Source organism: Bombina bombina, chromosome 6 (assembly GCF_027579735.1).
Source record: "Bombina bombina isolate aBomBom1 chromosome 6, aBomBom1.pri, whole genome shotgun sequence".
Taxonomy (NCBI): domain Eukaryota; kingdom Metazoa; phylum Chordata; class Amphibia; order Anura; family Bombinatoridae; genus Bombina; species Bombina bombina.
This window is the reverse complement of record NC_069504.1, coordinates 273634561-273660441: the sequence shown is the minus strand read 5'-3', so window position 1 is coordinate 273660441 and position 25881 is coordinate 273634561. Positions and strand designations below refer to the sequence as shown.

Genomic DNA, 25881 nt, shown 5'->3' with positions numbered 1-25881 from the left:
GATGATTGTTATTATTGGCATATATTGTTGTATTCGGCTCACATTCTGGTTTGTCTGATGAAAGGACACTTTGTTGTCCTGAAACTTTAATTTATAGCACCCTGGCAGATACGATGTGTTGGTGAAAGTGTACCTTCATTTGAGATATAAATAAATAAATAAATAAATATATATATATATATATATATATATATTTCATTCTTAAACTGGATACACATCCTATGACCCTGCAAAACTCTCAGCCCTGGGTGCTCACCAACTGTCACAGACATTGACTATGCTGATGGGCATCATAAAGAAACCATCCATTCGCTCATATTGGAGCAGTAGCCCCATCTGCTCTACCCCCATTTTCTCCCAGAGTATTTCGAGGAAGAGGTATGAAATTATTCTACATTTCATGCACTTCAGCGACAACAGCCTGTGCCCCCCTAGGGAGCATCTCCAATTTGACAGGCTGTATAAAATCCGCCCCTGATTACCCACTTTGCTGCCAGGTTTGCAGAGGCTTATACACCTGGAAGGAATATATGCGTAGATGAATCCCTGATGAAGTATAAGGAGGAAAGGCTGGGTTTCAAGCAGTATATTCCTTCCAAACACTCCAGGTATGGGGTGAAGGTGTATATGCTCTGTGAGAGCAAGACTGGGTATACTCAGGCCTTCCGGGTGTACGAGGGAAAAGATATCCACCTTGACCCTCCAGGTTGCCCAGAACATATGGGAACCAGTAGCAACATTGTCTGGGACCTGATATTACCCCTGATGAACAAAGGGTACCACTTGTATTTAGATAATGTCTATACATGTGTCCTTTTGTTCAAGCTACTGTATTGCTTTGATTCAGTAGCTTGCAGTACAATTAAAAAGAACCGCGCAGGTTTCCCAGGATAACTTGCATGCACCCGTCTACGAAGGGGGGAGGCCTCAGCTCTGCGCCAAGAGGAGCTGTTGGCAGTTAAGTACAGAGACAAGAAGGATGTATACCTTCTTACCACCATTCACACAGAGAGGACTGTGGAGGTCTCTGTACGTGGTGGAGCTGAGAGCACAATGAAGCCAGTGTGCATCAAAGCTTATAACTGGCATATGGGTGGGGTTGATCTGGCAGATCAGCTTCTGCAGCCCTATCTAATTATGCGGAAGACAAGGGTCTGGTACAGAAAGGTTGCAATTTACCTAATGCAGATTGCAACCCACAACGCTTTTTTTGTTGTTCAAAAAAGCAAACCCCGGAATGAAACAGACTTTTTTACAGTTTCAGCTCTAGATCATTTCGGGGATTTTGTACCAAGATGCACCTGCTCCCCGGCAGTGGTGGGAGAGAGCAGAGTTGGGGCTACCTATTTTATTTTTAAAATCCCCCCCCCCCCCCACTGCGACAAAGCAGAAACCTAAAAAAAATGCAGAGTCTGTACCAAGAAGGGGCAGAGAAAGGACACCATATATTACTGTCCTGATTGCCTTGGACAGCCTGGACTCTGGATTGGGGACTGCTTCAAGCGGTATCATACAATGGTCCAATTTTTTTTTTTTTTAAATTTGACGTACAGTTTTTTTTTTTGTTTTGTTTTTGTTCACTGTTAGAGTTTTTTTTTTTTTTACTTTTACTGTGCCAGATTTTTACATTTCCCTACTATTTTTTTTTAAGTTCTAAAATTGGTGCTGTATTTTACCAAAAAACCCTGGTGTACTCAGGGGGGCTTGCAGAAAACAACCTGGAGTGTTTTCTTGCAATAACTTACAACAAGCTCTCCTAAATCATAGTTAAAAAGCAATGTGTGTGTAAAAATGAAAATTGAAAAATTACCACCATACGCTTTCTCCAATTTTGTGTGTGGCTAAAACGGTTGCATCAAAGGCATCAAAGCACACCATATACAATACCTTGGGTGTCAACATTTAAAATATGTACACTTTCATGGCAATAAATAAAACTGGGGTATTTGATAGGCCCCAAACTAAAGATAGGCCTATCAGAAGAAATACTCTCACTTTTAACTAAAATTACAAGTCATAAAATTGTGACAGAACCTTCCCAAAATCCTGGCAAACCTATGCATGGGGGGCATACAGGTGGAACTCGAAAAATTAGAATATCGTGCAAAAGTTCATTTTTTTTCACTAATGCAACTTAAAAGGTGAAACTAATATATGAGATAGACTCATTACATGCAAAGCAAGATAGTTCAAGCCGTGATTTGTCATAAGTGTGATGATTATGGCTTACAGCTCATGAAAAACCCAAATCCACAATCTCAAAAAATTAGAATGTTACATGCAATCAATAAAACAAGGATTATACATACCTGTAGAACAATATCGGACCTCTGAAAAGTATAAGCACAGGGCCGGATTTCCCATTAGGCACAGTAGGCATGTGCCTACAGGCGCCTTGCAGTGAGGGGCGCCTGCCTGTCAATAATAAAAAAAAAAAAAAAAAAAAAATTTTTTTTTTTTTTTTTTTTTTTTTTATGAGGGCATTTATTTTAGTAAGAATTGTGCTGCCAGGTGCCTACAAAGTCGAGTGTTTCATTGGGAATATGTTACAGCAGTTGAGGGAGCCATGAAGGAGAGAGGGGCAAAGATTAAAACTAAACCCCTCCCATTGAATTTCTAAATTCTAATTTTAAACACATTTGTTGACCCCTGGATTACATATAATCTACAACATTCCATGTTTTCCTTTGAGAGCAACATCATATGATATTTATATTTCAGAACAAAATAAATGTAACATCTGTGTGTGTTTGTACCAAAAATATCAGAGTTTACAAGATTTTTTTCCCTACATTTTATATTTTCTTCCACTGGCTGCACAGGTTGTTGATGGTGATGAGCTTGCATGCTGCTAGTTTTAATATTGCTATTGTTTACACAAAACTGTGTTTGACTCCAACAAAATGTTAAGCACATAGTCAAAGTCATCTCCAGAAAAGCAATACACTAATGGCTTGTCAATAAACATGTCCTATGAGCCCATCTGGGTCTGCACAGATGTGTATTGCTGTCTCAGAACTGACATTGACTATGTGTTTAACTCTTTTGCAAGAGGCTAACACACTTCTCTGCAAGCACTAGTGCAATAATAAAATGCCCAGCAAACTGTCACATTTGATGTCCCTTTAAATAGGGTTTTCTTTAGAATATTTTGCATTAAAAGTTTAACATGATTTGTTTTTGTTATACATAATAGAAATTGTATGGCCATTTGAGTCAAGTGAATATTGATTTTTGGTGTAGCTTCCATTACAACAAATATTGCAATTGGTGTGTGTATTTGTGTATCTCCATAAAAGGGAAAATGTAATTTTACATCTAATATTTATTTTTAGTTGTCCTAAATAATAATAAAAAAAAGTCCTCATTTTTTCCACTTTTTTCTAGGGGGGGTGGGGGGGTGGGGGGGGGCGCTTCAGGTTTTTGTGCCTACAGGCACCTGAGATGTAAATCCGGCCCTGTATAAGCATGCATACTGTAGATACTCAGTACTTGGTTTGGGCCCTTTTTCAGCAATTACTGCCTCAATGAGGTGTGGCATGTAAGCTAGCAGCCTGTGGCACTGCTGAGGTGTTATGGAAGACCAGGATGCTTCAATAGCGCCCTTCAGCTCTTCTGCATTGTTCGGTCTCATGTCTCTCATCTTTCTCTTGGCAATGCCCCATAGATTCTCTATGGGGTTCAGGTCAGGCGAGTTTGCTGGCCAATCAAGCACAGTAATCTCACAGTCATTGAAGCAGGTTTTGGTGCTTTTGGCAGTGTGGGCAGGTGCCAAGTCCTGCTGGAAAATGAAGTCAGCATCCCCATAGAGCTCGTCTGTGGAAGGAAGCATGAAGTGCTCCAAAATCTCCTGGTAGACGGCTGCGTTGACCCAGGACTTAATGAAGCACAGTGGACCAACACCAGCAGATAACATGGCTCCCCAAATCAACACAGACTGTGGAAACTTCACACTGGACTTCTAGCATCTTGCAGTGTATGCCTCTCCATTCTTCCTCCATACTCTGGGTCCTTGGTTTCCAAATGAGATGCAAAATTTGCTCTCATCAGAAAAGAGGACTTTGGACCACTGAGCAACAGACCAGGTCTGTTTTTCTTTAGCCCAGGTAAGACGCTTCTGACATTGTTTGTTGTTCAGGAGTGGCTTGACAAGAGGAATACGACATTTTGAAGCCCATGTCCAGGATCCGTCTGTGTGTGGTGGCTCTTGTGAAAGTCCCCAACACTTTTGAATGGCCTTTTCCTGACAATCCTCTCCAGGCTACGGTCATCCCTGCTACTTGTGCACCTTTTTCTTCCACACTTTTCCCTTCCACATAACTTTTTATTAATGTGCTTTGATACAGCACTTTGGGAACATCCAACTTCTTTTGCAATTACCTTTTTGAGGCTTTCCTTCCTTATGGAGGGTGTCAATGATGGTTTTCTGCAAAACTGTCAGGTCAGCAGTCTTTCCCATGATTGTGATTCCTACTGAACCAGACTGAGAGACCATTTAAAGTCTCAGGAACCCTTTGCAGGTGTTATGGCTTAATTAGCTGATTAGAGTGGGACACTTTGAGCCTAGAATATTGCACCTTTTCACAATATTCTAATTTTCTGAGATTGTGGATTTGGGGTTTTCATGAGCTGTAAGCCATAATCATCACAATTATGACAAATCACAGCTTGAACTATCTTACTTTGCATGTAATGAGTCTCATATACAGGGAGTGCAGAATTATTAGGCAAGTTGTATTTTTGAGGATTAATTTTATTATTGAACAACAACCATGTTCTCAATGAACCCAAAAAACTCATTGATATCAAAGCTGAATAGTTTTGGAAGTAGTTTTTTGTTTGTTTTTAGTTATAGCTATTTTAGGGGGATATCTGTGTGTGCAGGTGACTATTACTGTGCATAATTATTAGGCAACTTAACAAAAAACAAATATATACCCATTTCAATTATTTATTTTTACCAGTGAAACCAATATAACATCTCAACATTCACAAATATACATTTCTGACATTCAAAAACAAAACAAAAACAAATCAGTGACCAATATAGCCACCTTTCTTTGCAAGGACACTCAAAAGCCTGCCATCCATGGATTCTGTCAGTGTTTTGATCTGTTCACCATCAACATTGCGTGCAGCAGCAACCACAGCCTCCCAGACACTGTTCAGAGAGGTGTACTGTTTTCCCTCCTTGTAAATCTCACATTTGATGATGGACCACAGGTTCTCAATGGGGTTCAGATCAGGTGAACAAGGAGGCCATGTCATTAGATTTTCTTCTTTTATACCCTTTCTTGCCAGCCACGCTGTGGAGTACTTGGACGCGTGTGATGGAGCATTGTCCTGCATGAAAATCATGTTTTTCTTGAAGGATGCAGACTTCTTCCTGTACCACTGCTTGAAGAAGGTGTCTTCCAGAAACTGGCAGTAGGACTGGGAGTTGAGCTTGACTCCATCCTCAACCCGAAAAGGCCCCACAAGCTCATCTTTGATGATACCAGCCCAAACCAGTACTCCACCTCCACCTTGCTGGCGTCTGAGTCGGACTGGAGCTCTCTGCCCTTTACCAATCCAGCCACGGGCCCATCCATCTGGCCCATCAAGACTCACTCTCATTTCATCAGTCCATAAAACCTTAGAAAAATCAGTCTTGAGATATTTCTTGGCCCAGTCTTGACGTTTCAGCTTGTGTGTCTTGTTCAGTGGTGATCGTCTTTCAGCCTTTCTTACCTTGGCCATGTCTCTGAGTATTGCACACCTTGTGCTTTTGGGCACTCCAGTGATGTTGCAGCTCTGAAATATGGCCAAACTGGTGGCAAGTGGCATCTTGGCAGCTGCACGCTTGACTTTTCTCAGTTCATGGGCAGTTATTTTGCGCGTTGGTTTTTCCACACGCTTCTTGCGACCCTGTTGACTATTTTGAATGAAACGCTTGATTGTTCGATGATCATGCTTCAGAAGCTTTGCAATTTTAAGAGTGCTGCATCCCTCTGCAAGATATCTCACTATTTTTGACTTTTCTGAGCCTGTCAAGTCCTTCTTTTGACCCATTTTGCCAAAGGAAAGGAAGTTGCCTAATAATTATGCACACCTGATATAGGGTGTTGATGTCATTAGACCACACCCCTTCTCATTACAGAGATGCACATCACCTAATATGCTTAATTGGTAGTAGGCTTTCGAGCCTATACAGCTTGGAGTAAAACAACATGCATAAAGAGGATGATGTGGTCAAAATACTAATTTGCCTAATAATTCTGCACTCCCTGTATTAGTGTCACCTTTTAAGCTGCATTAGTGAAATAAATGAACTTTTGCACGATATTCTAATTTTTCGAGTTTCACCTGTAGGTGTACTCAGAAGGTCTTGCAGAAAACAACCTGGAGTGTTTTCTTGCAATAATTTACAACAGGCTCTCCTAAATCATAGTCAAAAAGCAATGTGTGTGTGAAAATGAAAATTGAAAAATTGCCACCATACACTTTCTCAATTGATTTGGGCTAAAACGGTTGCATCAAAGCACTCCATATACAATACCTTGGGGTGTCAACATTTCAAATATATACACTTTCATGGCAATAAATAAAACTGGGGTATGGGATAGGCCCCAAGCTAAAGATAGGCCTATCAGAAGAAATACTCTCACTTTTTTAACTAAAATTACAAGTAAAAAAATTGTAACAGAACCTTCCCAAAATCCTGGCAAACCTATGCATGGGGGGCATAGGTGTACTTAGAAGGTCTTGCAGAAAACAACCTGGAGTATTTTCTTGCAATAACTTACAACAGACTCTCCTAAATCACAGCCAAAAAGGAATGTGTGTGTACAAATAAAAAAATACCACACACACTTTCTACAATTTTGTTTGGCTAAAACAGTTGCATCAAAGGCATCAAAACACCCCATATACAATACCTTGGGGTCTCAACTTCTGAAATATATGTACGTTCATGGTGAGCAAATAAATTGGTGCATGTCAAAAGGCCCCCCAAAAGAAAATAGGTAAAGAATATATGTTAAATTTGACAAAATCACAAACACATGTCAGAAGTTTGGCATTGCAAACCCCAAACAACCTAACAAATCTATGCATAGGTGGTATCATTGTACTCAGAAGATATTGCTGAACAAATATTGGGGTGTTCTTTGGCAGTAGCACATAACAGGAACTGAGAATCCATGCCTAAAGTACAATATGTATGAAAAATAACACAAAAAAAATGACTACCCAAAAGTTTGACAAAGACTGGCGGATGACAGATGTAAAAATTCCAAGTTGGAAAACTGGAATGCGCCCCTAAAAACAAGGCCTTTTAACCCCTGAGAACCTGACAAACCTATTCATAGGTGGTATCACTGTACTCAGGAGATGTTGTTGAACACATATTGAGGTGTTATTTGGCAGTAAGACATAACAGGAATTAAGACTCCATGCCTAAAGTACAATGTGTATAAAAAATAACACACAAGAAATGACTACACAAATGTTTGACAATTACTGGTGGTTGAATTAATGCATGGAAAGTGTTAAAATACCAGCTTTTCAAATAGCCTAGGGTGTCTACTTTTCAAAAATATATGGTTTGATGGGGGTAAATTACATTGGCCGGCTTCAGAAATGTCGAAAAAGGGACATGGGCGCATGATGACAGATGTGAAAAATCCAAGTTGGAAAACTGGAATGCGCTCCCTAAAAATGAGGCCTTTTAGCCCCCAGAGAACCCAACACACATATTCATGGGTGGTATCACTGTACTCAGGAGATGTTGCTGAATACATATTGGGGTGTTATTTGGCAGAACCCTTAACGTTCTCAGTACATGTATTCTTGAATTGCTATTTTGTCAAAAAAATCACCACTTTTTCCCCCCCAAACTTTTACATAGATTGGTGGTAAAATGGTTGCATGAAAAGAGTCAAAATACCCTAAGTTTAATACCTTAGGTTGTCTTCTTTTAAAAAAAATATATACATGTGTAGGGTTATTCTGGGATTCCTGACAGATATCAGTGTTACAATGTAACTATAGCTAATTTAAAAAAAAAAAAAAATTGTTTGGGAATAGCAAAGTGCTACTTGTACTTATTGCCCTATAACTTGCAAAAAAGCAAAGAACATGTAAACATTGGGTATTTCTAAACTCAGGACAAAATTTTGAATTTTTTTCATAATTTTTTTTATAGTAAATTGTAAAATATGATTAAAATAATGGTATCTTTAGAAAGTCCATTTAGTGAAAACTGTATATAATATGTGTAGTCTATTCAAAATAAAACTTTCATGATTAGGATAGAGCAGGCAATTTTAAGCAACTTTCTAATTTACTCCTATTGTCAAATGTTCTTTGTTCTCTTGGTATCTTTATTTGAAAATGCAAAAATGTAAGCATAGGAGCAGGCCCATTTTTGGTTCAGAACTTTCTGATTGGTGTGTAAATGTAGCCACCAATCGGCAAGCGCCACCCAGGTGCTGAATCAAAAATGGGCCAGCTCCTAAGCTTACATTCAAATAAAGATATCAAGAGAAAAATTGATAATAGGAGTAAATTAGAGTATGCAATTTTAAGCAACATTCTATCTGAATCATGAAAGTTTAATTTTGACTAGACTATCCCTTTAAAAGCAAAATGGAAGAGTCAGTTACAGCATTTGACAGTGGCTAGACTTATTGTCTGTGGACTAAAGCCCTGATTGGCTCCAAAAGAGGCAAATGGTGGGTGGAGTTTAGCTATTGTAGTAATAATAATTGCAGTAAAAAGGATGTTCATTTGTTTTAAAAACGTTGAGACTTGACTGATATGTTTTTTTTATAGCAACAGAACAAAAATGTCTTGTAATTACATGGTGTTTACTGTCCCTTTTAAACCTTTCATGCCCATGGCAATGTAAACACTTGCTTGATAAATTAAATCATGTGATTATTGATGCGATCATGTGATTTCAAGGCTGGGATCAGATCATGGGGGTGCCCACAATGCTAGGCATGCCCGCCAGTCCTATTTCCCTTTAAGCAAAAGGAGGAGGGTGCATGATGCCAAAAATGTAGGATGTTCTATGCCTTTCTAACAGCGTTAAAGCCCAGTGCTGTTAGGACGGCATGGAACAGCCTAACGACATTAAGCAGTGAAACTAATGCGGTTATAAAGTGCGGGCTGTTATTTATGGAAAGTACATTGTTTTGTCCAGCATGCCTTTTATTATTTATACTATTATTAATAATAGTTCCTGTTTTTTCAGGTATCTCAAATGTGGTTTTTCGGTAGCTGTTCTTGCGGCTGCTTTTGGCATTTACCTATTACCATCTCCTATTGATCCAGAACCATTTATGTAAGTACCTACAGGTAATGAATGAGCTGACATATTTTATTTTTATTGTCTATCTTGTCAGTCATCAGGACAGCAGCTGTGTTGCACCTTCCCTAGTCTAAAGAATATAAATGAGGAACATTTTGTACATCTGATCAGGACTTGTACCATACCAGTGGTTTCAAATGGATTGCATAAACTAAACTGTAACAGTGTTGTGCTGTTTGTTAGAAGGACATGAACATTTTTCTGTCTTGATTCAGATAGCGAATACAATTTTAAACAACTTTCCAATTTACTTATATTATCTAATGTTCTTCAGTCTACTGGTATCCTTTGATTAAGAAACAGAAATGAGCATGGGTGAGCCAATTATACAAGGCCTAAATGTGCAGCTATCAATTAGCCCTTAAGCCTAGCTAGCTATGCTTTTCAATAAAGGATACCAAAAGAACAAAAGAAAATAGATAATAGAAGTACATTGGGTTTTATGTATGATTGGAAGCCTTTAGATTCCCAATTTTCATGATTTTATCATTTTTAAAACATCTGGATTTGTGTATGTGACATTATTATAACAATGTTACATATATTTGCAAACTTTTTATTTAATGAAACATTATTTGCACAGTTTGATAAATTAGAAGGAACCGACCCCTGACATAGATTTATAAGGTGATTGTTTATACTGCACAGATGTTCATTTTTCCAGGTTCAACAAACCTCCACCTCTCATTGGCCCTTTGACAATAAACAGAAAACTACATCAAGGTAGAAGACTATTTTATGGGCAGCTGAAAGGACCGGAGTCCTTTACCACTGATAATGAAGGTAATATAACCTGCTCACCAGCTACAATAATTAGTACATTTGTTTTTGTAAGGATGGAAGTGGACATTGTTTAATTATGGGCTTGCTCTGGAAATAATTCAGTTTATATTATGTTCTTTTAAAATTTATTGAATTTTATACATTTAAAGGGACATGAAACCCAAATGTTTTCTTTCATGATTTAGGGAGAACATCCAATTTGAAACAACTTTCCAATTTACTTTTATCACCTAATTTTGTTTTCTTCTTTTGTTATTCTATGTTGAAAAGCATACCTAAGGTAAGCTCGGGAGCTGCTAATTGGTGGCTGCACACATATATGCACACATATATGCCTCATGCTATTGTCTCACCCACGTGCCTTGCTGTTTCTTCAACAAAGGATATCAAGAGAATGAAGCAAATTAGTTAAAGGGACAGTCTACACCAGAATTGTTATTGTTTTAAAAGATAGATAATCCCTTTATTACCCATTTCCCAGTTTTGCATAACCAACACAGTTATAATAATATACTTTTAACCTCTGTGATTATCTTGTATCTAAGCCTCTGCAAACTGCCCCTTTTTTCAGTTCTTTTGACAGACTTGCAGTTTAGCCAATCAGTGCCTGCTCCCAGATAACTTCTCGTGCACGAGCACAGTGTTATCTATATGAAATACGTGAACTAACACCCTCTAGTGGTGAAAAACTGTTAAAATGCAATCTGAAAGAGGTGGGCTTCAAGGTCTAAGAAACCTCCTAGGTTAAGCTTTCAACTAAGAATACCAAGAGAACAAAGCAAAATTGGTGATAAAAGTAAATTGGAAAATTGTTTAAAATTACATGCTCTATCTGAATCATGAACGTTTATTTTGGCCTAGACTGTCCCTTTAATGGAACTATGGAAAGTTGTTTAACTCCTTCTATGGGGGTGAATTTTTCAAAAGTGCGGTCTTGCCATGATTTTAGCAAGCCTGCAGGAGGGAGGACCTGCGCTATTATATCCAGACAATCTCTTAATGACCAGCGACATGCAGGGTACTTCATGGTCGTTAAGGGGTTAAATAGTTTTCACTATTTAAATCATGAAAGAAAAGAAAATGGGTATTATATGTCTCTTTAATGTTATTAACATAATCAAAATACACATCCCACACAAGCACTTTTGTATTGCGTGTTCTTCTTGATTGGGTATTTATGGGTAAAGGATTTATGGGTAAAGGTGCTGGGTTATGGGTAGTCAGGCAGTTTGGGGATTTAAATCCTGTGGGAGCTATGCTTTAAAAAAAAAAAAAATGCTAAAGTAATAAGCGGAAGCAATGCTGAAAGAACTGCAATCGGGCAGATCACATAGTAATACATAGTAGCTGAATCTCTGTACAAATAAATAAAAGCTGCAGAGATAAATGCCCTCTATTTCTTCATAACGTGTAGGTCAGTGGCCGAAGACATCAAAGGGGCTTTGTTCTTTGATACTTTCAGTCACTGACCTGTAAAAGAAACTTAAAAGAATGAAATGATTATACATGTCAGCACATGACAAGATTTAACCTTAGGGTTCACAGGGGTAAAGTTTAGCTGGGGCACTGGGCTAAACCTATAATGTTTTAATAATTAATAACCTAAACCTGCCTTTAATTCCCTCACTTCTTATCTTTATTCTTCCTTTTTTTACGACTAAACACATTCTTCATTTGTATCTTTTCCCCCACCTGCTCACACACAACAGCGTGCAGAATACGGTCAAACCATCCCAATCAACATTTTTTAATTAAAGGTTTAAATATGTTTTTATGTGCATCACCCTTCTGCCCTCGTTCTTTTCATCTTTTATTTAGTTTTTCCCAATAAACCTTTTGTTGACTGAGAATATTTCTCAAATGGACAGAAAACTCACCACTCTTTTTTTATTCCCTTCACCTGTATTTTGTGTCTGTCCTATGTGACTTGGCAGATTATGTATTGCTTTCATTTGGCAGGTTCAGACTGTGTTCCTCTACATATGTAGAATTTTGAGGTTTTGCTAAAAGTTTTAAGTAACACAAAAGATAGTTAATCAAGATCAACTTATGAAAAAAAGGAAAACGAATACACACATGAAATAAAATATTAGGCATGTCGTTGATTGCTTTGCACTTTATTTAAATGTATAGATTGTATTATTTTATCGATTTGCTTTGTAAGTTGTTTGACTTTATTGCATACTTAATGGGATACCCAACCCAAACATTTGTCTTTTATAATTCAGACAGAGCACACAATTTTGAAAAGGTTTTCAATTTACTTTGGTTATCATATTTGCTCTGTTCCAATGGTATTTGTTGAAGAGATACCTAGATATGTGACTGGAGTACTACATGACAGGAAATAGTTCTGCCATCTAGTGCTCTTGCAAAGTTTAACATTCTTGGAAAACAGCTGCCATATAGTTCTCCAAAAGTGGGCAGGCTCCTGAGGTTATGTCCCTGCTTTTCAACAAAAGATACCAAAGGAACAAAGAAAATTTGATAATAGAATTCATTTTGAAAGTTTTTTAAAACTACATACTCCATCTGAATCAAGAAAGGAAAATTTTGGGTTTCATGTCTGTTTTTTTTTTTATTTTTTAAAATGTATTATTTTTATACAATGGACAATTCCTTATCTATTGAAAATAGCAATACCATAATTCCATTAGGTGTTCAAGAATGTAAACAAGTAACAATAATAAACAGGAGTATCTGAGGATTAGTCAGCATTTCGACTACTTTAAGTGCAAGAGAGGGGGAGTCCTATAATTAGTTAGACACTGTATTGGGGTCTTGTGCTGTGACATTTGGTAACCAGAGTGTATTCTATTTCTTTCTTAAGACACGGTGAGTCCACGATCATCAATTACTGTTGGAAATATCACTCTTAGCCAGCAGGAGGAGGCAAAGAGCACCACGGCAAAGCTGTTAAATATCACTTCCCTTCCCACAACCCCCATTCTCTTTGCCTTAGGTACAAGAAGGAGATGAAATGTTTAGGTGTCTGTTAAAGATTCTTCTATCAAGATTTTATTATTTTGGAAGCCTGAGTAGGTTTGCTCTGACCTTCCCTGTCAAGCTGGGTTTAGCTATATTTCACGTTAGTCTCTTCAGTAGGGCTGTGGTAGCATTAAGCAGTTAGGAACTTGTGGGGTGGGCCTCACTGTGTTTTCCTGACATTTTTTGCTGCCCTTCTATAGTATGCCAGAGTAGACTTACTCTGTTCATCCTTTCATTCAGGACTCTGTGAGCAGCGGCTTCCTCTAATTCTTGGTGCTGTCTCCCTGTCGGACGGGCAAGGGTGCAGGTAAGTGCCATTTTATTTCTTATACAGAGAACCCTGGCACTTAAGAATTTATTCTGCATCTTAAACTGGGACAAACATCTTCCTGAGGCAAGGATGATTTAGACAGGATGGCAGGGCACTGTGTGGGATAGGACTTAGTCCTAAGAGAGGTTTGTTAGTGTAAGGGACCTGGAGGAATAACTTACAAACGGTTCTGGTATGGATATTTTATTGGTGGCTCAGTCAGAAACCCGCAGTTTTAAGGGTTTTCTGTTATGTTGTTGTGTGGTTAACGGTATTTATTCCGTTTCTTTTTCTAACACTTGAGATCGGCACGTGTTCCCTATTGTGACGTCATAGGGGGCGGGCTCCTTCTCCCCAGACGCAGCGCACACTTTCTCCAACATTGGTGTGTCCGGTCCACGGCGTCATCCTTACTTGTGGGATATTCTCTTCCCCAACAGGAAATGGCAAAGAGTCCCAGCAAAGCTGGTCACATGATCCCTCCTAGGCTCCGCCCACCCCAGTCATTCTCTTTGCCGTTGCACAGGCAACATCTCCACGGAGATGGTTAAGAGTTTTTTGGTGTTTAAATGTAGTTTTTATTCTTCTATCAAGTGTTTGTTATTTTTAAATAGTGCTGGTATGTACTATTTACTCTGAAACAGAAAAGGATGAAGATTTCTGTTTGTAAGAGGAAGATGATGTTAGCAGACAGTAACTAAAATCGATTGCTGTTTCCACATAGGACTGTTGAGATGAAGTAACTTCAGTTGGGGGAAACAGTTAGCAGACTTTTCTGCTTAAGGTATGACTAGCCATATTTCTAACAAGACTGTGTAATGCTGGAAGGCTGTCATTTCCCCTCATGGGGACCGGTAAGCCATTTTCTTAGTCAAACAAACAGAATAAAGGGCTTAATATGGGCTAAAAAACTGGTAGACATTTTTATGGGCTAAATCGATTGCTTTATTTGGGCATATTATTCAGATTTAGGCTAACAATTGGCATTTATAATCTTGGGGAACGCTTATAAAACGGCAGGCACTGTGTTGGTCACCTTTTTCAGTCAGGGGGCCTTTCTAGTTATAGACTGAGCCTCATTTTCGCGCCATTAATGCGCAGTTGTTTTTTGAGAGCAGGGCATGCAGATGCATGTGTGAGGATCTAAAAATCTCTGAAAAAGCTTCTAGAAGGCGTCATTTGGTATCGTATTCCCCTCAGGGCTTGGTTGGGTCTTAGCAAAGACTATAGCTGGGACTGTATAGGGGTTAAATTTAAAAACGGCTCCGGTTCCGTTATTTTAAGGGTTAAAGCTCTGAAATTTGGTGTGCAATACTTTTAAGGCTTTAAGACACTGTGGTGAAAATTTGGTAATTTTTGAACGATTCCTTCATACTTTTTCACATATTCAGTAATAAAGTGTTTTCTGTTTGAAATTTAAAGTGACAGTAACGGTTTTATTTTAAAACGTTTTTTGTGCTTTGTTGACAAGTTTAAGGATGTTTAACATGTCTGTACCTTCAGATAAGCTATGTTCTATATGTATGAAAGCCAATGTGTCTCCCCATTTAAATTTATGTGATAATTGTGCCATTGCGTCCAAACAAAGTAAGGACAGTACTGCCACAGATAATGATATTGCCCAAGATGATTCCTCAAATGAGGGGAGTAAACATGATACTACATCATCTCCTACTGTGTCTACACCAGTTTTGCCCATGCAGGAGGCCCCTAGTACATCTAGTGCGCCAATACTTATTACCATGCAACAATTAACGGCTGTAATGGATAACTCCATAGCAAATCTTTTATCCAAAATGCCTACTTATCAGAGAAAGCGCGATTGCTCTGTTTTAAACACTGAAGAGCAAGAGGGCGCTGATGATAATTGTTCTGTCATACCCTCACACCAATCTGAAGGGGCCATGAGGGAGGTTTTGTCTGATGGAGAAATTTCAGATTCAGGAAAAATTTCTCATCAAGCTGAACCTGATGTTGTGACATTTAAATTTAAATTAGAACATCTCCGCACACTGCTTAAGGAGGTGTTATCTACTCTGGATGATTGTGACAATTTGGTCATTCCAGAGAAATTATGCAAGATGGACAGGTTCCTAGAGGTTCCGGTGCTCCCCGACGTTTTTCCTATACCCAAGCGGGTGGCGGACATAGTAAATAAGGAGTGGGAAAAGCCTGGCATACCTTTTGTTCCCCCCCCCTATATTTAAGAAATTATTTCCTATGGTCGACCCCAGAAAGGACTTATGGCAGACAGTCCCTAAGGTCGAGGGGGCAGTTTCTACTCTAAACAAACGCACTACTATTCCTATCGAAGATAGTTGTGCTTTCAAAGATCCTATGGATAAAAAATTGGAGGGTTTGCTTAAAAAGATTTTTGTACAGCAAGGCTACCTTCTACAACCAATTTCATGCATTGTTCCTGTCACTACGGCAGCGTGGTTCTGGTTCGAGGAACTAGAAAAGTCGCTCAGTAGAGAAACTCCATATGAGGAGGTTATGGACAGAGTTCACGCACTTAAATTGGCTAACTCTTTTATTTTAGATGCCGCTTTGCAATTAGCCAGATTAGCGGCGAAAAATTCAGGGTTTGCTATCGTGGCGCGCAGAGCGCTTTGGCTAAAGTCTTGGTCAGCGGATGTGTCATCCAAGAAAAAATTGCTTAACATCCCTTTCAAAGGTAAAACTTTATTTGGACCAGAATTGAAAGAGATTATTTCAGACATCACTGGGGGAAAGGGCCATGCCCTTCCACAGGATAGGTCTTTTAAGGCTAAAAATAAGCCTAATTTTCGTCCCTTTCGCAGAAACGGACCAGCCTCTAATTCTGCATCCTCTAAGCAAGAGGGTAATGCCTCACAACCCAAACCAGCCTGGAAACCAATGCAAGGCTGGAACAAGGGTAAGCAGGCCAAGAAGCCTGCCACTGCTAACAAAACAGCATGAAGGAGTAGCCACCGATCCGGGACCGGATCTGGTGGGGGGCAGACTCTCTCTCTTTGCTCAGGCTTGGGCAAGAGATGTTCAGGATCCTTGGGCGCTAGAAATAGTTTCTCAAGGTTATCTCCTGGAATTCAAGGAACTACCCCCAAGGGGAAGGTTTCACAAGTCTCACTTATCCTCAAACCAAATAAAGAGACAGGAATTCTTACATTGTGTAGAAGACCTGTTAAAGATGGGAGTGATACACCCAGTTCCAATAAAGGAACAAGGTATGGGATTTTATTCCAATCTGTTCGTAGTTCCCAAAAAAGAGGGAACGTTCAGACCAATTTTGGATTTGAAGATCCTAAACAAATTTCTCAGGGTACCATCGTTCAAAATGGAAACTATTCGAACGATTCTACCCACCATCCAGGAAAGTCAATTTATGACTACCGTGGATCTAAAGGATGCGTACCTACATATTCCTATCCACAAAGAACATCATCAGTTCCTAAGGTTCGCTTTTCTGGACAAACATTACCAGTTTGTGGCCCTCCCATTCGGATTAGCCACTGCTCCAAGGATTTTCACAAAGGTGCTAGGGTCCCTTCTAGCGATTCTAAGACCAAGGGGCATTGCAGTAGTACCTTACTTGGACGACATTCTAATACAAGCGTCGTCCCTGTCAAAAGCAAAGGCTCATACGGACATCGTTCTAGCCTTTCTCAGATCTCACGGATGGAAGGTGAACAAAGAAAAAAGTTCTCTGTCCCCGTCAACAAGAGTTCCCTTCTTGGGAACAATAATAGATTCCTTAGAAATGAGGATTTTTCTGACAGAGGTCAGAAAATCAAAACTTCTAAGCTCTTGTCAAGTGCTTCATTCTGTTCCTCGTCCTTCCATAGCGCAGTTCATGGAAGTAGTAGGATTGATGGTTGCAACAATGGACATAGTTCCTTTTGCACGAATTCATCTAAGACCATTACAACTGTGCATGCTCAAACAGTGGAATGGGGATTATACAGACTTGTCTCCAATGATTCAAGTAGATCAAAAAACCAGAGATTCACTCCGTTGGTGGCTGACCCTGGACCATCTGTCCCAGGGAATGAGCTTCCGCAGGCCAGAGTGGGTCATTGTCACGACCGACGCCAGTCTAGTGGGCTGGGGCGCGGTCTGGGAATCCCTGAAAGCTCAGGGTCTATGGTCTCGGGAAGAGTCTCTTCTCCCGATAAACATTCTGGAACTGAGAGCGATATTCAATGCTCTCAGAGCTTGGCCTCAACTAGCAAAGGCCAAATTCATAAGGTTCCAATCAGACAACATGACGACCGTTGCATATATCAATCATCAGGGGGGAACAAAGAGTTCCCTGGCGATGAAAGAAGTGACCAAAATAATTCAATGGGCGGAGGATCACTCCTGCCACTTGTCTGCGATCCACATCCCAGGAGTGGAAAATTGGGAAGCAGATTTTCTGAGTCGTCAGACATTCCATCCGGGGGAGTGGGAACTCCATCCGGAAATCTTTGCCCAAATAACTCAATTATGGGGCATTCCAGACATGGATCTGATGGCGTCTCGTCAGAACTTCAAAGTTCCTTGCTACGGGTCCAGATCCAGGGATCCCAAGGCGACTCTAGTAGATGCACTAGTAGCACCTTGGACCTTCAACCTAGCTTATGTATTCCCACCGTTTCCTCTCATTCCCAGGCTGGTAGCCAGGATCAATCAGGAGAGGGCCTCGGTGATCTTGATAGCTCCTGCGTGGCCACGCAGGACTTGGTATGCAGACCTGGTGAATATGTCATCGGCTCCACCATGGAAGCTACCTTTGAGACAGGACCTTCTTGTTCAGGGTCCATTCGAACATCCAAATCTGGTCTCCCTCCAACTGACGGCTTGGAGATTGAACGCTTGATTCTATCAAAGCGTGGGTTTTCAGATTCTGTTATAGATACTCTGGTTCAGGCCAGAAAACCTGTAACTAGAAAAATTTACCATAAAATATGGAAAAAATATATCTGTTGGTGTGAATCCAAAGGATTCCCATGGAATAAGATAAAAATTCCTAAGATTCTCTCCTTTCTACAAGAAGGTTTGGAGAAAGGATTATCTGCAAGTTCTCTAAAGGGACAGATCTCTGCTTTATCTGTCTTATTACACAAAAGACTGGCAGCTGTGCCAGATGTTCAAGCTTTTGTTCAGGCTCTGGTTAGGATCAAGCCTGTTTACAGACCTTTGACTCCTCCCTGGAGTCTAAATCTAGTTCTTTCAGTTCTTCAAGGGGTTCCGTTTGAACCTTTACATTCCATAGATATTAAGTTACTATCTTGGAAAGTTTTGTTTTTAGTTGCAATTTCTTCTGCTAGAAGAGTTTCAGAGTTATCTGCTCTGCAGTGTTCTCCGCCCTATCTGGTGTTCCATGCAGATAAGGTGGTTTTGCGTACTAAGCCTGGTTTTCTTCCTAAGGTTGTTTCTAACAAAAATATTAACCAGGAGATAGTTGTACCTTCTTTGTGTCCGAATCCAGTTTCAAAGAAGGAACGTTTGTTACACAATTTGGACGTTGTCCGTGCTCTAAAGTTCTATTTAGAGGCTACTAAAGATTTCAGACAAACATCTTCCTTGTTTGTTGTTTATTCTGGTAAAAGGAGAGGTCAAAAAGCGACTTCTACCTCTCTTTCCTTTTGGCTTAAAAGTATTATCCGATTGGCTTATGAGACTGCCGGACGGCAACCTCCTGAAAAAAATTACAGCTCACTCCACTAGGGCTGTGGCTTCCACATGGGCCTTCAAGAACGAGGCTTCTGTTGACCAGATATGTAAGGCAGCGACTTGGTCTTCACTGCACACTTTTGCCAAATTTTACAAATTTGATACTTTCTCCAACATAGGTGTGTCCGGTCCACGGCGTCATCCTTACTTGTGGGATATTCTCTTCCCCAACAGGAAATGGCAAAGAGCCCAGCAAAGCTGGTCACATGATCCCTCCTAGGCTCCGCCTACCCCAGTCATTCTCTTTGCCGTTGTACAGGCAACATCTCCACGGAGATGGCTTAGAGTTTTTTAGTGTTTAACTGTAGTTTTTATTATTCAATCAAGAGTTTGTTATTTTAAAATAGTGCTGGTATGTACTATTTACTCAGAAACAGAAAAGAGATGAAGATTTCTGTTTGTATGAGGAAAATGATTTTAGCAACCGTCACTAAAATCCATGGCTGTTCCACACAGGACTGTTGAGAGCAATTAACTTCAGTTGGGGGAACAGTGAGCAGTCTCTTGCTGCTTGAGGTATGACACATTCTAACAAGACGATGTAATGCTGGAAGCTGTCATTTTCCCTATGGGATCCGGTAAGCCATGTTTATTAAGATCGTAAATAAGGGCTTCACAAGGGCTTATTAAGACTGTAGACTTTTTCTGGGCTAAATCGATTCATTATTAACACATATTTAGCCTTGAGGAATCATTTAATCTGGGTATTTTGATATAATAATATCGGCAGGCACTGTTTTAGACACCTTATTCTTTAGGGGCTTTCCCAAATCATAAGCAGAGCCTCATTTTCGCGCCGGTGTTGCGCACTTGTTTTTGAGAGGCATGACATGCAGTCGCATGTGAGAGGAGCTCTGATACTTAGAAAAGACTTTCTGAAGGCGTCATTTGGTATCGTATTCCCCTTTGGGCTTGGTTGGGTCTCAGCAAAGCAGATACCAGGGACTGTAAAGGGGTTAAAGTTAAAAACGGCTCCGGTTCCGTTATTTTAAGGGTTAAAGCTTCCAAATTTGGTGTGCAATACTTTTAAGGCTTTAAGACACTGTGGTGAAAATTTGGTGAATTTTGAACAATTCCTTCATATTTTTTCGCAATTGCAGTAATAAAGTGTGTTCAGTTTAAAATTTAAAGTGACAGTAACGGTTTTATTTTAAAACGTTTTTTGTACTTTGATATCAAGTTTATGCCTGTTTAACATGTCTGAACTACCAGATAGACTGTGTTCTGAATGTGGGGAAGCCAGAATTCCTATTCATTTAAATAAATGTGATTTATGTGACAATGACAATGATGCCCAAGATGATTCCTCAAGTGAGGGGAGTAAGCATGGTACTGCATCATTCCCTCCTTCGTCTACACGAGTCTTGCCCACTCAGGAGGCCCCTAGTACATCTAGCGCGCCAATACTCCTTACTATGCAACAATTAACGGCTGTAATGGATAATTCTGTCAAAAACATTTTAGCCAAAATGAACACTTATCAGCGTAAGCGCGACTGCTCTGTTTTAGATACTGAAGAGCATGACGACGCTGATAATAATGGTTCTGAAGGGCCCCTAAACCAGTCTGATGGGGCCAGGGAGGTTTTGTCTGAGGGAGAAATTACTGATTCAGGGAACATTTCTCAACAAGCTGAACCTGATGTGATTACGTTTAAATTTAAGTTGGAACATCTCCGCATTTTGCTTAAGGAGGTATTATCCACTCTGGATGATTGTGACAAGTTGGTCATCCCAGAGAAACTATGTAAAATGGACAAGTTCCTAGAGGTCCCGGGGCTCCCAGAAGCTTTTCCTATACCCAAGCGGGTGGCGGACATTGTTAATAAAGAATGGGAAAGGCCCGGTATTCCTTTCGTCCCTCCCCCCATATTTAAAAAATTGTTTCCTATGGTCGACCCCAGAAAGGACTTATGGCAGACAGTCCCCAAGGTCGAGGGAGCGGTTTCCACTTTAAACAAACGCACCACTATACCCATAGAGGATAGTTGTGCTTTCAAAGATCCTATGGATAAAAAATTAGAAGGTTTACTTAAAAAGATGTTTGTTCAGCAGGGTTACCTTCTACAACCAATTTCATGCATTGTCCCTGTCGCTACAGCCGCGTGTTTCTGGTTCGATGAGCTGATAAAGGCGGTCGATAGTAATTCTCCTCCTTATGAGGAGATTATGGACAGAATCAATGCTCTCAAATTGGCTAATTCTTTCACCCTAGACGCCACTTTGCAATTGGCTAGGTTAGCGGCTAAGAATTCTGGGTTTGCTATTGTGGCGCGCAGAGCGCTTTGGTTGAAATCTTGGTCAGCTGATGCGTCTTCCAAGAACAAGCTACTTAACATTCCTTTCAAGGGGAAAACGCTGTTTGGCCCTGACTTGAAAGAGATTATCTCTGATATCACTGGGGGTAAGGGCCACGCCCTTCCTCAGGATCTGCCTTTCAAGGCAAAAAATAAACCTAATTTTCGTCCCTTTCGTAGAAACGGACCAGCCCAAAGTGCTACGTCCTCTAAGCAAGAGGGTAATACTTCTCAAGCCAAGCCAGCTTGGAGACCAATGCAAGGCTGGAACAAGGGAAAGCAGGCCAAGAAACCTGCCACTGCTACCAAGACAGCATGAAATGTTGGCCCCCGATCCGGGACCGGATCTGGTGGGGGGCAGACTCTCTCTCTTCGCTCAGGCTTGGGCAAGAGATGTTCTGGATCCTTGGGCGCTAGAAATAGTCTCCCAAGGTTATCTTCTGGAATTCAAAGGGCTTCCCCCAAGGGGGAGGTTCCACAGGTCTCAGTTGTCTTCAGACCACATAAAAAGACAGGCATTCTTACATTGTGTAGAAGACCTGTTAAAAATGGGAGTGATTCATCCTGTTCCATTAGGAGAACAAGGGATGGGGTTCTACTCCAATCTGTTCATAGTTCCCAAAAAAGAGGGAACGTTCAGACCAATCTTAGATCTCAAGATCTTAAACAAGTTTCTCAAGGTTCCATCGTTCAAGATGGAAACCATTCGAACTATTCTTCCTTCCATCCAGGAAGGTCAGTTCATGACCACGGTGGATTTAAAGGATGCGTATCTACATATTCCTATCCACAAGGAACATCATCGGTTCCTAAGGTTCGCATTCCTGGACAAGCATTACCAGTTCGTGGCGCTTCCTTTCGGATTAGCCACTGCTCCAAGGATTTTCACAAAGGTACTAGGGTCCCTTCTAGCTGTGCTAAGACCAAGGGGCATTGCTGTAGTACCTTACTTGGACGACATTCTGATTCAAGCGTCGTCCCTTCCTCAAGCAAAGGCTCACACGGACATTGTCCTGGCCTTTCTCAGATCTCACGGATGGAAAGTGAACGTGGAAAAGAGTTCTCTATCTCCGTCAACAAGGGTTCCCTTCTTGGGAACAATAATAGACTCCTTAGAAATGAGGATTTTTCTGACAGAGGCCAGAAAAACGAAACTTCTAGACTCTTGTCGGATACTTCATTCCGTTCCTCTTCCTTCCATAGCGCAGTGCATGGAAGTGATAGGTTTGATGGTAGCGGCAATGGACATAGTTCCTTTTGCGCGCATTCACCTAAGACCATTACAACTGTGCATGCTCAGTCAGTGGAATGGGGACTATACAGACTTGTCTCCGAAGATACAAGTAAATCAGAGGACCAGAGACTCACTCAGTTGGTGGCTGTCCCTGGACAACCTGTCACAAGGGATGACATTCCGCAGACCAGAGTGGGTCATTGTCACGACCGACGCCAGTCTGATGGGCTGGGGCGCGGTCTGGGGATCCCTGAAAGCTCAGGGTCTTTGGTCTCGGGAAGAATCTCTTCTACCGATAAATATTCTGGAACTGAGAGCGATATTCAATGCTCTCAAGGCTTGGCCTCAGCTAGCGAGGGCCAAGTTCATACGGTTTCAATCAGACAACATGACAACTGTTGCGTACATCAACCATCAGGGGGGAACAAGGAGTTCCCTAGCGATGGAAGAAGTGACCAAAATCATTCTATGGGCGGAGTCTCACTCCTGCCACCTGTCTGCTATCCACATCCCAGGAGTGGAAAATTGGGAAGCGGATTTTCTGAGTCGTCAGACATTGCATCCGGGGGAGTGGGAACTCCATCCGGAAATCTTTGCCCAAGTCACTCAGCTGTGGGGCATTCCAGACATGGATCTGATGGCCTCTCGTCAGAACTTCAAAGTTCCTTGCTACGGGTCCAGATCCAGGGATCCCAAGGCGGCTCTAGTGGATGCACTAGTAGCACCTTGGACCTTCAAACTAGCTTATGTGTTCCCGCCGTTTCCTCTCATCCCCAGGCTGGTAGCCAGGATCAATCAGGAGAGGGCGTCGGTGATCTTGATAGCTCCTGCGTGGCCACGCAGGACTTGGTATGCAGATCTGGTGAATATGTCATCGGCTCCACCTTGGAAGCTACCTTTGAGACGAGACCTTCTTGTTCAGGGTCCGTTCGAACATCCGAATCTGGTTTCACTCCAGCTGACTGCTTGGAGATTGAACGCTTGATCTTATCGAAGCGAGGGTTCTCAGATTCTGTTATCGATACTCTTGTTCAGGCCAGAAAGCCTGTAACTAGAAAGATTTACCACAAAATTTGGAAAAAATATATCTGTTGGTGTGAATCTAAAGGATTCCCTTGGGACAAGGTTAAGATTCCTAAGATTCTATCCTTCCTTCAAGAAGGATTGGAAAAAGGATTATCTGCAAGTTCCCTGAAGGGACAGATTTCTGCCTTGTCTGTGTTACTTCACAAAAAGCTGGCAGCTGTGCCAGATGTTCAAGCCTTTGTTCAGGCTCTGGTTAGAATCAAGCCTGTTTACAAACCTTTGACTCCTCCTTGGAGTCTCAACTTAGTTCTTTCAGTTCTTCAGGGGGTTCCGTTTGAACCCTTACATTCCGTTGATATTAAGTTATTATCTTGGAAAGTTTTGTTTTTGGTTGCAATTTCTTCTGCTAGAAGAGTTTCGGAACTATCTGCTCTGCAGTGTTCTCCTCCTTATCTGGTGTTCCATGCAGATAAGGTGGTTTTACGTACTAAACCTGGTTTTCTTCCAAAAGTTGTTTCTAACAAAAACATTAACCAGGAGATTATCGTACCTTCTCTGTGTCCGAAACCAGTTTCGAAGAAGGAACGCTTGTTGCACAACTTGGATGTTGTTCGCGCTCTAAAAATTCTATTTGGATGCTACAAAGGATTTTAGACAAACATCTTCCTTGTTTGTTGTTTATTCCGGTAAAAGGAGAGGTCAAAAAGCAACTTCTACCTCTCTCTCTTTTTGGATTAAAAGCATCATCAGATTGGCTTACGAGACTGCCGGAAGGCAGCCTCCCGAAAGAATCACAGCTCATTCCACTAGGGCTGTGGCTTCCACATGGGCCTTCAAGAACGAGGCTTCTGTTGATCAGATATGTAGGGCAGCGACTTGGTCTTCACTGCACACTTTTACCAAATTTTACAAGTTTGATACTTTTGCTTCTTCTGAGGCTATTTTTGGGAGAAAGGTTTTGCAAGCCGTGGTGCCTTCCATTTAGGTGACCTGATTTGCTCCCTCCCTTCATCCGGGTCCTAAAGCTTTGGTATTGGTTCCCACAAGTAAGGATGACGCCGTGGACCGGACACACCTATGTTGGAGAAAACAGAATTTATGTTTACCTGATAAATTACTTTCTCCAACGGTGTGTCCGGTTCACGGCCCGCCCTGGTTTTTTTAATCAGGTCTGATAATTTTTTTTCTTTAACTACAGTCACCACGGTATCATATGGTTTCTCCTATGCAAATATTCCTCCTTAACGTCGGTCGAATGACTGGGGTAGGCGGAGCCTAGGAGGGATCATGTGACCAGCTTTGCTGGGCTCTTTGCCATTTCCTGTTGGGGAAGAGAATATCCCACAAGTAAGGATGACGCCGTGGACCGGACACACCGTTGGAGAAAGTAATTTATCAGGTAAACATAAATTCTGTTTTTGCTTCTTCGGAGGCTATTTTTGGGAGAAAGGTTTTGCAAGCTGTGGTGCCTTCCGTTTAGGTGACCTGATTTGCTCCCTCCCTTCATCCGTGTCCTAAAGCTTTGGTATTGGTTCCCACAAGTAAGGATGACGCCGTGGACCGGACACACCAATGTTGGAGAAAACAGAATTTATGCTTACCTGATAAATTACTTTCTCCAACGGTGTGTCCGGTCCACGGCCCGCCCTGGTTTTTTAATCAGGTCTGATGAATTATTTTCTCTAACTACAGTCACCACGGTACAATATGGTTTCTCCTATATATATTTCCTCCTGTCCGTCGGTCTAATGACTGGGGTGGGCGGAGCCTAGGAGGGATCATGTGACCAGCTTTGCTGGGACTCTTTGCCATTTCCTGTTGGGGAAGAGAATATCCCACAAGTAAGGATGACGCCGTGGACCGGACACACCGTTGGAGAAAGTAATTTATCAGGTAAGCATAAATTCTGTTTTTTCTTGGTGCTCTTTGAGTGTTACTACGCTGTGTCTTCCTCGTTTGGCCCCTGCTTGTTCCACAGAGGTATCTGCAGCCTAAAGCAGGTCAGGTAGGCACCGCAGCGTAGCGCTATGGTGTAAGGGTACCCAAGAGGTATTGTACATTTATTGGGGACCTGGAGGAATAATGTTATATTGTTTCTTAAGGGGAATCCCATACAAAGAGTTTGGTTTCCATTGTTAATAATTGCAGGCAATGTTTTTCTAATTTAACAGGAATCTTAATGAGATAGT

The 25881-nt window shown here is 41.0% G+C and overlaps 1 protein-coding gene across 3 annotated transcripts in view; it reads left to right on the top strand.

Annotated features, from left to right (window-relative positions):
* Window positions 1-25881, top strand: part of LOC128662856 (adipocyte plasma membrane-associated protein) — a 284431-nt gene that overhangs the window by 46088 nt on the left and 212462 nt on the right. For all 3 annotated transcript variants that reach the window (XM_053716861.1, XM_053716862.1, XM_053716860.1), the window contains exons 2-3: window positions 9239-9328; window positions 10020-10138. In XM_053716861.1, the coding sequence (XP_053572836.1) occupies window positions 9239-9328; window positions 10020-10138 (209 nt within the window). The remainder of the gene's footprint in view (window positions 1-9238; window positions 9329-10019; window positions 10139-25881) is intronic.